Source organism: Thrips palmi, unplaced genomic scaffold, assembly GCF_012932325.1.
Source record: "Thrips palmi isolate BJ-2018 unplaced genomic scaffold, TpBJ-2018v1 HiC_scaffold_15, whole genome shotgun sequence".
Taxonomy (NCBI): domain Eukaryota; kingdom Metazoa; phylum Arthropoda; class Insecta; order Thysanoptera; family Thripidae; genus Thrips; species Thrips palmi.
In genome coordinates, this window is record NW_023144624.1 from 11131914 (window position 1) to 11142862 (window position 10949).

The 10949-nt window shown below is 38.1% G+C and overlaps 2 protein-coding genes across 5 annotated transcripts; both read right to left on the bottom strand.

The window, feature by feature from the left end:
• Positions 1 to 26: 26 nt before the first annotated feature.
• On the bottom strand, positions 27 to 4841 carry LOC117641739 (ras-related protein Rab-11A). 3 transcript variants are annotated; one of them, XM_034379318.1, is made up of 7 exons: positions 4681 to 4841; positions 4490 to 4581; positions 3527 to 3648; positions 3301 to 3374; positions 2944 to 3218; positions 2686 to 2859; positions 27 to 2606 (listed from the first exon to the last, which is right to left on the bottom strand). In XM_034379318.1, exons 2-6 carry the CDS (start codon positions 4527 to 4529, stop codon positions 2723 to 2725), a joined length of 648 nt encoding a protein of 215 aa, XP_034235209.1. In that variant the 5' UTR covers positions 4530 to 4581; positions 4681 to 4841; the 3' UTR covers positions 27 to 2606; positions 2686 to 2722. The 3 variants fall into 3 exon arrangements, with proteins under 3 accessions (XP_034235209.1, XP_034235210.1, XP_034235208.1); XM_034379319.1 differs by having other exon boundaries at positions 4490 to 4605; positions 4681 to 4828; XM_034379317.1 differs by lacking the exons at positions 4490 to 4581; positions 4681 to 4841 and adding an exon at positions 4003 to 4078.
• Positions 4842 to 5533: 692 nt separating this feature from the next.
• LOC117641738 (nucleolar complex protein 4 homolog B) lies at positions 5534 to 9885 on the bottom strand. 2 transcript variants are annotated; one of them, XR_004587497.1, is made up of 10 exons: positions 9680 to 9784; positions 9139 to 9244; positions 8841 to 9055; positions 8300 to 8765; positions 8160 to 8220; positions 7968 to 8078; positions 7710 to 7873; positions 7446 to 7639; positions 6538 to 7371; positions 5534 to 6447 (listed from the first exon to the last, which is right to left on the bottom strand). XR_004587497.1 is itself a non-coding variant. In XM_034379316.1 (9 exons), the coding sequence occupies exons 1-9, from the start codon at positions 9782 to 9784 to the stop codon at positions 7255 to 7257; spliced, it is 1539 nt and encodes a 512-aa protein (XP_034235207.1). In that variant the 5' UTR covers positions 9785 to 9885; the 3' UTR covers positions 5534 to 7254. The 2 variants fall into 2 exon arrangements, 1 of the variants encoding a protein (XP_034235207.1); XM_034379316.1 differs by having other exon boundaries at positions 5534 to 7371; positions 9680 to 9885.
• Positions 9886 to 10949: the final 1064 nt, after the last annotated feature.

Below are 10949 nucleotides of genomic sequence, written 5' to 3' on the forward strand. Positions count from 1 at the left end.
TATAGTTACTTTAGACACAAAGCAAGTTACTGGTTTGGAGAACAAGTTTTATTTGCTAAATCATTTTACAATTATTCAATCGGTAGACCACTCAACACAGATTAACAGGAGGTGCAGATGTAAGAAAGCAGAAATAAGACAGATGTCAAAAATGGCACCTTTTACTACAAACTTAACAAATCAGCCTTTGGGTTCAGTGCAACAGGAATGCTATGAACAAAAGAAAAGAAAAGGAATGAGGTAAAATTTACTCTTGAAAAGTACATCATGAAAAAGTCCTCTCAGCATGATCAGTACCATTATCATAAGACTTAAAATTTCAGAATCACAAGCACCATTATTGAAACATGTTTGTATGTATTCAAATTTAGTAATGAATTCTGACAAATTGCAAATAGAAACCTATCTAATTTGATATTAAATCTGTTCATAGACATGTCCAGAAAACATCAGGCTTCATAAGGACATAAATATAGTTTAAGAAGTGAACAACCATATATCGGAGGCTATGAGCGTCTGTCTGTTGCACTTCCACAAGTTGTGTCAAAAGCATAAGACACGCTGAGCGATAAAATGGCTAATTTTTATTACTAGTTTAAAGAAAAAGAATGGAACAATAACAACATAGTCACATAGTCAAAGATCACATGTTCTTCTGGCATGTTTCTCAAAACATGGTCTCCATTATGCCATTATGAGAGTAATTAGATCACCAGGTAACATGGTGATAAATATAAAACTACTTACATAAGTAACATCACTTTCATTGGTATTGAAACTGGCCAGAAATACATACAGTAAGCCACTCATGGCCATTTTTAAAAAAATTACTTAGATGCTGCCACGTTTACTTTCTAGTTCGATTTCTATCCATTTGTTATCAAGAGAGTATTCCCCCAATGCAGCATGACTTCCCGTAACATCCACATCGCATTTGACATTAGTTGAATTATGCTGGTCTTGTACTTAATCACAAAATATAATTTTTAAATGAGTAAAATTAAGCAATACAGACACAAGCACCTCAAGGCACATTCTTCACAGGGTAGGTTGAAGAGTCATGAAACAGCTCCTGGCTTTTTTTTTTTTTTTGAAAGGGAACCCTGAACAAGTTGCATGTTTTCTTGACACATTGCTTTTGAATACATTAAAAAAATTCCTTAGATGACTAATTCTGCTCCCAAAGTAAATGCCAGAAAGTTACATCCACAACCATTTGATGAAAAACATGAAGAACAAAGGAATAAAATAAACACTGAGTAACAAAAAGCAACGTTATAAAAATTTATTCCAGATATTAAGGCAGCACAACTTTGAGTAAATTGTGCATCTTATGGCGCAAAATAGAATACTTCAAAGGGGAGAAAAAGTTATTTTAACAAGGGCCTTGTGTAAAACAACACCAAACAATAAAAGCTGGGCCGCTTCACTGGGAACATAATTAATCTCATAAATGCTAAATAATGGGAAAGGTATTAAGTAAAAATTATAACTTGTTACATTTTTAACAGCTTTTGATAAATATTTAATTAAAAGTAAACCCACAATGAGGGGAAGAGAGAAGCTTTGCCAGCAAGTATCCTCCCATTTTGATAAAATTTTGATTAACAACCAGGTGCCTATGGCAGATCTCTCCAGCTTACTCGCACCAGTCCAATGGCAAGCCAACCAGTTGCAGCCCAGCAAAATTAAAGAGTACACCCAGAGTTGTAGAAATGACCAATTAAAACGCTTCAAGATTTCTATTTGTTGCTGTTGTAGTTGTTGGGAAGTCCTAATTCTACTTGATGATGCAGTGGCTCTACAATAGCCACCCCTTTGGTTTCCCTCCATACAGCGCAGCTAAATTTAAACAATGTACAAAACACAATATAAAACTCATTAATTACAATATATCATGCTGCCACCTGATAGGAGTATGCAGGTCATTTGGGACGGCTGATGGACTGATGGCAGAGAATGGAGAACCCTTAACCCTAGAGGACTTGACGAGTGAAAAACTCAACTGCATGAACTGTCAGCAAGTCTGCACGCATGCATGCACACAGGCATTCACACTTTCACACATGCATTCGCACACTCAAACACACACACACACAAACACTTGCAACAAGTATCAAACACGTAATCTGTCCTTAAAACCATAGGATATTACCCTAACTCACTAGTGCACACTCTCCTCAGCACACCCCCAACATAGGAACTAAGGTATCCATTTCATTCCTATCATTGCTCAAAGCACTTGTCAACAATCCACTAAAATACTACAAAACATTGTCACAAAACTTTATAACCTAGTAAAAATTTGAATTGAAGATACTTTGTAATGCTAAGAAATCTAGCACATTTAGGTTTTGCTTCCTAGTATTGCATACATTGAATTACCCTGATCACAGTAGGGGGCAGCACAACCACTAGTCCAGCAACCTCAAAAAGATTAAAAGACTTGTTTAGGCCGCATGAGTGTGTGGTGAGTGAACGAGTGTGCACACAGAGCAAATGGCATGTGTTGTGTCACGTCGTACAAGATGACAAGCTGTGTTCAAGTAGCATCAAAGTGGAGTGGAGCCTACAAGATCAAACCACAAATACACGCCACATCACTCCTGTGAAGAAGACAGTAAATAAAAATGAAAACATAAAATACATTTACATGAAATTTAAACACAGAATTTTGACACACACCTGGTCCAAAATCGCAACTAACTGAGGGGGCATCTTGTCACTGACAGCACTGTTTACGCACACTGTCAGCGTTTACAGTGGGCTTCACATCAATCGGTTCTACATTTTGAGGGCGAATGGTGTCTCCTTCTGGTGGGTCACGAATCTGCTTCTGAGATACAATACGATAGATTTCTGAAACAAAACAAAGGAACCATTAGAATGAAAAAAATATGACAGCAAGTGAATCACATGGTTCCCCCATCCACCTTGACTCACCTGTCAGAATATTTTGGAATGCTAGTTCCACATTTGTTGAGTCAAGAGCAGATGTTTCAATAAATGAAAGTGAATGATGTTCAGCAAAGTTCTTTGCCTCATCAGTAGGGACAGCTCTCAAATGCCGTAAGTCCGACTTGTTGCCCACGAGCATGATGACAATGTTCTGATCAGCATGGTCTCGGAGCTCTCTCAACCAACGTTCAACATTTTCGTAAGTCAGATGCTTCGCAATGTCATAGACCAATAATGCTCCAACAGCACCACGGTAGTAACTGAAACAGCATGTGGAGCAATAAAAAAACTGGCCACAAAATTAAACTGCCAAAGTAACACTAAAACTCCGATAAAACTTACGCTGATGTAATTGCACGATAACGTTCCTGACCGGCAGTATCCCATATTTGAGCCTTGATTGTCTTACCATCAACCTATTAAAAGCAGACAAGTTTGGTAAAAAAATCAACTTCATATTTAAAGATTTTAGAACTCTAAAAAGCTGAGGATCAATTGAGATCTTCAATATAGTGGTATGAGAATAAGAGCCGAATATGATTGTTGAAAGAAAACATAATTGACATACCTGTATACTTCTTGTTGCAAATTCAACACCTATGGTGGATTTAGATTCCAGATTGAACTCGTTCCTTGTGAAACGAGACAAAAGGTTACTTTTGCCAACTCCCGAATCACCAATAAGCACCACTGGAAGAAAAAGCAAATGAATTATAGGACAATAACAGCAAACAAATAACCACACTCTTGGACATTAATAAATTAGAAGCAGAACAAAATGCAAACATTAAAATAAAATGCATTGACGAAATTGGCAAAATTAAAAAAAAAATCAACGTCAGATGACAAGTGGATAGGAAATGGACAGTGATAAGAATGACTCAGCTGACACTCATAAAAATATGGCCAAGGGTAAGCACATTTACAAATCAGGGAAAATATGAGAGCCTCAGCAGTTAATATCACGGCGGACGAATAGTTAAGAGAAAATAGAAGGTTCAAAATGGAATCAGTCCATTCACAAATCCAAACAAAGGCTCTAACCAAACCACTTCTCAAAGGCAGAACAAATGACAAAGTCAACTTTGACAGTTATGTGATTCATTCATCCCATAGACTTGATAATCTAGTTACAGCAGCCAAAGACACTGAGCGAGAATTATCAAAAGTAGGCTCTTCTCCTTTCAACTTGGATTTGATTTAATTTGATTGATTGCTTAATAGGGAGATGATGGAAAAGGCCGCGCCTAATCACGGCCGAAAGAAAAAGGGCAGCGACAGCACATCCCCCTTCACTTCAACCCTTCACTAGTAAATCCTCATGAAATTTCAACAGCGGCAGAAAAACTAGCAGAAACAAGTAGAGTTCCTAGAAACTACAAGGGAAATAGGAGTCTACAGGCTAACAGGCTTATTTTGACAACTAGACGTAGGCCGTCAGGATCACAGCACGAAGAACAGCTGATAGCCAACGCAACTTAGACATTGCACACTTATTTAAGTTAAAGAAATCAGTCATCAAGTTTCTTACCTTTGAACAGATAGTCGTATTCGTCGTCTCGGGTACCCATTTTAGAAGATGGGCGATAAGTTTATTGTGGTTTTGAAAGCCTAACCCTAGTCCTACAACAAAGCAAATTTCGCAACCTTAAAATCCAACAAGAGAGATAAAATATGCAAAATTTACAAACAAATGGAAATAAAAGAATCTGGGGAAATTACTTGAGTACGGAGCAAGACAATGATGTCAAAGATACAGCGCAGAAACAAGATCAGAATATTGGGCCGATGAAAATACAGAATATGGCTGCCACTGCTTCTGCCAACTTCTCCGCCCCTCAGCACCACCAGCGGACGTGACGTCACGAATGGAAGTGTCAATGTCACTTTTTAAATACACTGGGAGTTATGACCATTTATCGACATTATTTGTCGAAATGTGAGGAATGGGACCCAAATTTTCAGTTTCAATCCAGCCTTTCCCCGTTAAAACATTTTTCTCCGAACCACGAAATGCAAAAGCTCATTCCACTGCTTAAGTTAGTGCACAACAACACAGTATTAAGGAGAGGTTTTATATTGCATTAATGACCTTTGTTGAGGGGGGCATGACTTGAGGAAACTCGTGGACTTTCATATTAGATAGAGCACTTAAGCAGCCTGTTACATTCCCTGTCACTTGGAGGATTTTTCACCCGGAGAGTTGGTATGCATGCATCCGGCCACTGTGGCATGGGCGGGAAAAGTGAACTGATGTCGGGACTACGTCTAGACGAAACGTGTGAATTCAGAGGCACCATTGAGGCATGAGGAAAATAAAGAAAGATATCTTACACACCAGAAGCAATACTTTTAATTAACATCACGTGAGTTAATTAATTACATATAAAATGATTAGAATGTTGGTGTGCTGATTAAACAGCCTTTTCACAGCTTGACATATCACATCACAATCCTTGTGCCAAGATTAGGCTTTCCCATTTAACAATAGTAGTTCAAATCTGATGATCTGAGGCAGTCAAATCCAAAGAATTAGCAAGGTTTGATAGGTGTTGTATGAAGAAAATGGGCCACATAAAGGCTCACTGTTTATCTTAGCTCTAATCATGACACAAGAATTGGGAAAATGCAAACATATGTACTCTTTATTACATAGAATGATAGTACTCTTGAGGGAAACAATAAGACACAGCAAGTTCAAGACGAAGATGAAAGGTTCAGCAACAATCATTTAGCAGCAACCAAGATGTAGAAAATTTGTGAAGATGTGCTTTAAAGGCCAAAGGAAATTAGCTGGCTTTCAAAGCACTTGTTGCTGAAACTTTCACCACAGTATCCAAACCATCCCTGCACTCACATGACTCAGAAAGTCAGTCACATGCAGCCATGTATGACATGGCAAACACTCAGTCTCACACAGCAGTATTGCCCCTTTCAACATACCAACTATCACAGCGATTGGTGCCATACCTCACATGGCAATATGAAACAAAAGGGTCACGTCAAAAGTTAATGTTTAAGTAAATTTGCAACACTATGTGCCTTGGGTGGATGCTCAATCAAGGTGAACAATTCAAATTACTGTACTACAAAAGAAAATCTTAAAAACAAATAATTAAGAAATGGGGTTTTAGCAGCAACTGCAAGTCTACAAATTGAGCTCCACAAATCTTAATTTTGAAAGTTTAAACACAAAATTAAAATTATGAACAAGTTATAACCCTTAACTGATAAAAATCACAGACAAAGAATTATTTGTTGCACAAGAATGATTTTGATCATTCTCTTCTGCAAATGCAACAACTAAACTCACAATCAAACATGGGTTCGGTCCACAAATAACCAATTAAAGCACAATCCTACATAAAACTTGTTACAAGTTTCCAATGGTTACAATCTTCAATTTATTTTTTGACACACCCCAGGAACACGAATTGCAAATGCACTGTTTTCAATTCTAGGGGCAGCCCCAGATCTATCATAATTAACCTGTTGACAACAAATGATAGGATTACAGAAAAGAAAGATCAAATCCCTTCAACCAAATTAAACTCATTATTAAAGACAGATTTATCTTACGTTCAAGATGATTATGAAACACCTGTGTAGAATACAGTTCTCTTGAATCATGGCACATGAAGTACCATTGACTGTATGATGAGTTTGAAGTATTCAGATAATAATATAAAAGATTAAAAAACAAGAGGATTGAGTGTGAGAAACAGTGCTAACACTTGCTGATACCACACAGCACTACTTTGTACCTACACTACTTGTTGCATGTAACAATATTTACAGAAAGGCTTTGGTGGTTTAACATTGAGTATTCATACCCTATGGCACCTTAAAACTCAAGTTTCCAATTAATAATGCAATAATCAAGGAAAAATGTTGTAGTTGGTTTTAACAAACTAAGTAATGAAGTATTTACTGGGATTGGCTATCATATGCGATCAGACTTAAGAGGGAGAAGTGTGTTCATTCCCCCATTCACATGGCATGAAATAAATTACTTTAAAAGAACAAAAGACTCCATAAACTGTGCTTGTGAAAGAAAAACAAACAACTCTCAAACTTTTTGTTTTAACACATCAACACTTGAAAACTATTTTAATACAGTGAAACCCTCTCACTACGAATCCTGATGACATAATCTCAAAATATGTCAAAATTCTGTTACAGCAATTTTTTTTGAAATGGGGTTTCACAGAATACAAATCAGAATGTAAAATATCAACCTCCAATAAATTGAAACAACAGTAAGGCAGCAGCAAAATCAAAGCAAGAACATGGTGTTTAAACAAGCTGCCAAAACTGTGATACTCGTTCATGTTGTGGCAGTGACAATGTTTGTGGACGATCAAAGGTTAGAGCAATCTCTTTTAGTTTCTTCTTCATTTCCCTTTCAAATATCTGAAAATCCAATAGAATCATATGAGAATACTGAAGACCGAAAGGGATTTGGAATAAAGATGGCTAGGACTTACATCATCAGAGCTCTCTTCCAGTATTTGGCTCAGATCCCACTCTACAGAAGGGAGAGGGTTGTAAATGAAGTTGGCCGCTGTTCCCACTCCAGGTAAAACATGACTTTGAAGGGTATGTAGTTCCCATAATGAACTTTCCATAGCTCTACTTTTGCTCGGATCCCTTTCTTCCATGACAAAGGGGTCATCTGGAACTGTATGTAAAAGGATTAATTTAGAAGTCAGCACATGACATTTACTGGAGAAACATGGACAGAAACAAACCATTGTCGCCATTTGGATTATTTATGAGAAGTTTAAGACCAGGATGGCGTAAAATGAGATTTCCAATGAACATAAGAATAATGTGAATGTCCTCAGGCGGAGCCACTAAAGATAAACGGGCTAAGCGTTTAGCAAATGCTGCAACAATATTTTCTGGCAGGTGCCTGTTCAGATTGGACAGAAAAGGGAATGGTTTGAGACATATGTAGAATCAACTACTATTAAGAAATACATATTAACATTTTAAAATTAACTTACGATGAGCTTAGGAACATATCTGATAAATAAAACAATCGTGCTTTAAACTTTGTATGGAAGATTTCTGGTTCAAACATTGAATACAGTTTACTGAAGATATTGGGGTATTCCCTGAAAGATACAACAAACATGTACAATCCATGTTGTAAACATTTGTAAAAAACTTAAAAGAAGTAAAAAATTTACACTCACAGGTTATGGTTTTGAATGAGAGTGAAAATTCCCTGCAATGCGAGGAGGCTTACAGCACCACCTACAAATAAATATTTGGTTAGGATACTCAACAGAATTACAGGCTGTAAACCTAGGAACACTGACAAGCTGATACACACCAGAGTCTAAACTATCCATCAAGTAGTCAGTAAGAAGTAGAGGTTTATCTAGGAATGGTAGAACACGTTCCAAAAGGACCACAAGAAGCAGACGCTGGGTTGCTGGGGTATGATTCCAATGCATTACACATCCCCAAACTTTGTTTACTGACTTTCGCAAGTGATCCATATTTAAAATGTAGCCAATGTGACCTTGTTGTCCACAGAGCAGGGTGTCTGTTAGGTCATGATCTTCTCCTCTTTCACCCCTGCCAGGTTTGGGTAGCGGGAATTTGTCAATAAGATCCAGATAGTTACGAATGAAATTTTCATCCGGTCTTTGACCATTGCGTTGGAGACCAATTGCAATAGGAAACAGTTGCCTCCAAACATTATACAGGACATCGGGATATGTTGAGAATTCTTGGAGGCGAGCTAGAAGTGGACTGCTATTACGGCCAGATGAAAGGAGAGCTAAAAGTAAAAGCTGAAAAGGAGCAATAAATTTTAATTTTCAGTTACGGAACTAGAATTTCTGATTGGTGAATAAACTTATTCTTACCCTTAAGCGATGACTGGGGAAATAGTGTTCTCCTTTTTTGAGCGGTTCTAATGGGTTCTGTCCTTCCATAGCAATTAATTTCATTGAAGTTGACAAAGCTTGGGTTTGAACAGAAATCTTTGGACTGTTTGTTATAACAGCAAGAAGTTTACTCCAGACATCTTCAAAGCACTCTCTTAGCCATACTCTAAATTGAGTTTCGCCATCAGCAGTACCTTATGAAAAATAATTAATAGTGTAGATTGCAGCTAATCGGCAAGAAAAATAATACTTTGAATTTAAAATAAAAAAAACTTACTTAAATCAGTAACTGGTATCTCTTGATACATGTCTCGCCGTTTCAGAACCTCAATAAAGATAACTTCTAAAGCAAGGAGGCATGGTTGTATGTTAGAATCATTACTCTGAAACAAAATTAATAATAAAAATTAAAATCAAACAAAAGTCATGAAAAAAGTGGACGAATAGTGCCAGCTAAGTTTCAGAAAATTGGTAAAACTCTTAACGAACGCAAAATTTGCGACGGAAAACACTGCAAATGAGGAACCTCACCACACCAAGTTGTTCTGCTAAGCGACCATGTAGAACAACACGGACTGAAAGGTATCAGTTTTCAGGACTTCCAATACAATGAACTCCAAAAATTTGGCAAAATGAAAACGGAACCAAATTCAGTACATTTGAAACTCAGGAGAGCTCGACGAAATTGTTTATGCTGGCCATTTCGTTATATAAAGAACGTGAAAGTGCCCCAGGCCACGCACAGGCTCGGCGCAAAGTGGCAAACAGGCGATGTTGCGCGGCCCTGCAAGGACCGCAACACCACTCTAAATACTGACCTCAATGAGGGAAATGATGTCTGCAAGATTGTTGGCGTTTTTTCGGCTAGAAAGGAAATCTATAGCCATAGAATGTAACTTTTTGGACACTTTGCTCGCCGCCATTTTGCTCCGTGTTCCTTGCTGCTGCTGCGCCGCTTCTGCGACGGCGCGTGCGGCAGCGCGCACGTTGTCACGGCCTGGGAGATCCTTTGTGATCCTGAACCAAGGATCGAGGAAGAACCAAGGCAACCCCAAAAAAAAAAAAAAAAAAAAAAAAAAAAAAAAAACCCCCCCCCCCCCCCCCCCCCCCCCCCCCCCCATTTTTTTTTTTGGTCCTTGCCCACCAAAAAAGGGTGGATTGTTTAAAAAAAGGCCCAAAAGGGTTTTAAATTTAAAGGTTGAAGCTTTAATTTTCCGGTTGGAACAATTCGATGGTAACCTTTTTCCTAACTGCGGGGAAAGGCCCCCTGGGAGGGGCTGGGGCTGCCCCTAGGGGGTTTTTTATTTTTTTTGGGACCTGGTTGAAAAAACCCTTGGGACTGTTTTTTTTTAAAAGAGAAGTTTTACCCGGTCTTAAAACCCTTTAAAAAAAATATTTGCCTCACAAAAATTTTAAATTTTTATTAATAGGGTTTTTTTCGCTTGGGGGCCCGGAAACTTAAAAATACTTATTTTTAAATTTAAAAAATAAACCTAAATGGCTAAGAATTTTAATAAGTAAAAAAAGGGCAAAAAAATTTGAGTAAAACCCCAATTTTTTTAAACAAATTTTATTTTTTTTTTAATTTGGGAAGGCCAAGCCGCAGTCGAGGGTACCCCAACACCCATTGGCCCGACCCCTGAATTAGGAACTAAACCAGGGTTTTCCCCCTTTAAGGACCTTTAAAGCCCGGGGAAAAAGTAACGGTTAGACTTCACCTTTTGGGCTCAATGGCAAAAGGGCCCCGCCCCCCTTTTCCCGGCATTTAAAAATTCAGAGGGCCCAAAATGGTTATTTTTTTCCCCGAATTAAGGGGACTTAATGCAAAAAAGGTGGGAATTTTTGGGCCCTTTGCGCCTGCAAGGGACCCACACCCAAACGACCAAAAAAAGAAAGGCCCCATTTTGTGCGTTTGGGTGGAAAAATTTATAATAGAAAAAAATAACATTTTTCGGCTTTCCCCGGGGCCTTTGGCTCCCTTAACGGTGGAAACCCAAACTTTTTCATAAAAATTTGCCCCCCACCAAAGATTCCGGGGGAAACCCAAAGGGGGGCTCTGACTACCACGCACGATAAAGAAAAGAAAAG

Excerpts from the sequence above, each read along its gene's own strand:
- LOC117641739 (XM_034379317.1), bottom strand. The coding sequence starts at position 4,063 with ATGAATCACATAACTGTCAAAGTTGACTTTGTCATTTGTTCTGCCTTT. Across the intron at positions 3,649-4,002 it reads TGCCTTTGAGAAGTGGTTTG|TGGTGCTTATTGGTGATTCG; the intron begins GTTAGAGCCTTT and ends TTTTTCTTCCAG. Across the intron at positions 2,860-2,943 it reads ATTCCAAAATATTCTGACAG|AAATCTATCGTATTGTATCT; the intron begins GTGAGTCAAGGT and ends GTTTTGTTTCAG.
- LOC117641738 (XM_034379316.1), bottom strand. The coding sequence starts at position 9,784 with ATGGCGGCGAGCAAAGTGTCCAAAAAGTTACATTCTATGGCTATAGAT. Across the intron at positions 8,766-8,840 it reads TCCCCAGTCATCGCTTAAGG|CTTTTACTTTTAGCTCTCCT; the intron begins GTAAGAATAAGT and ends GCTCCTTTTCAG. Across the intron at positions 7,640-7,709 it reads TAATCCAAATGGCGACAATG|TTCCAGATGACCCCTTTGTC; the intron begins GTTTGTTTCTGT and ends TTTTACATACAG.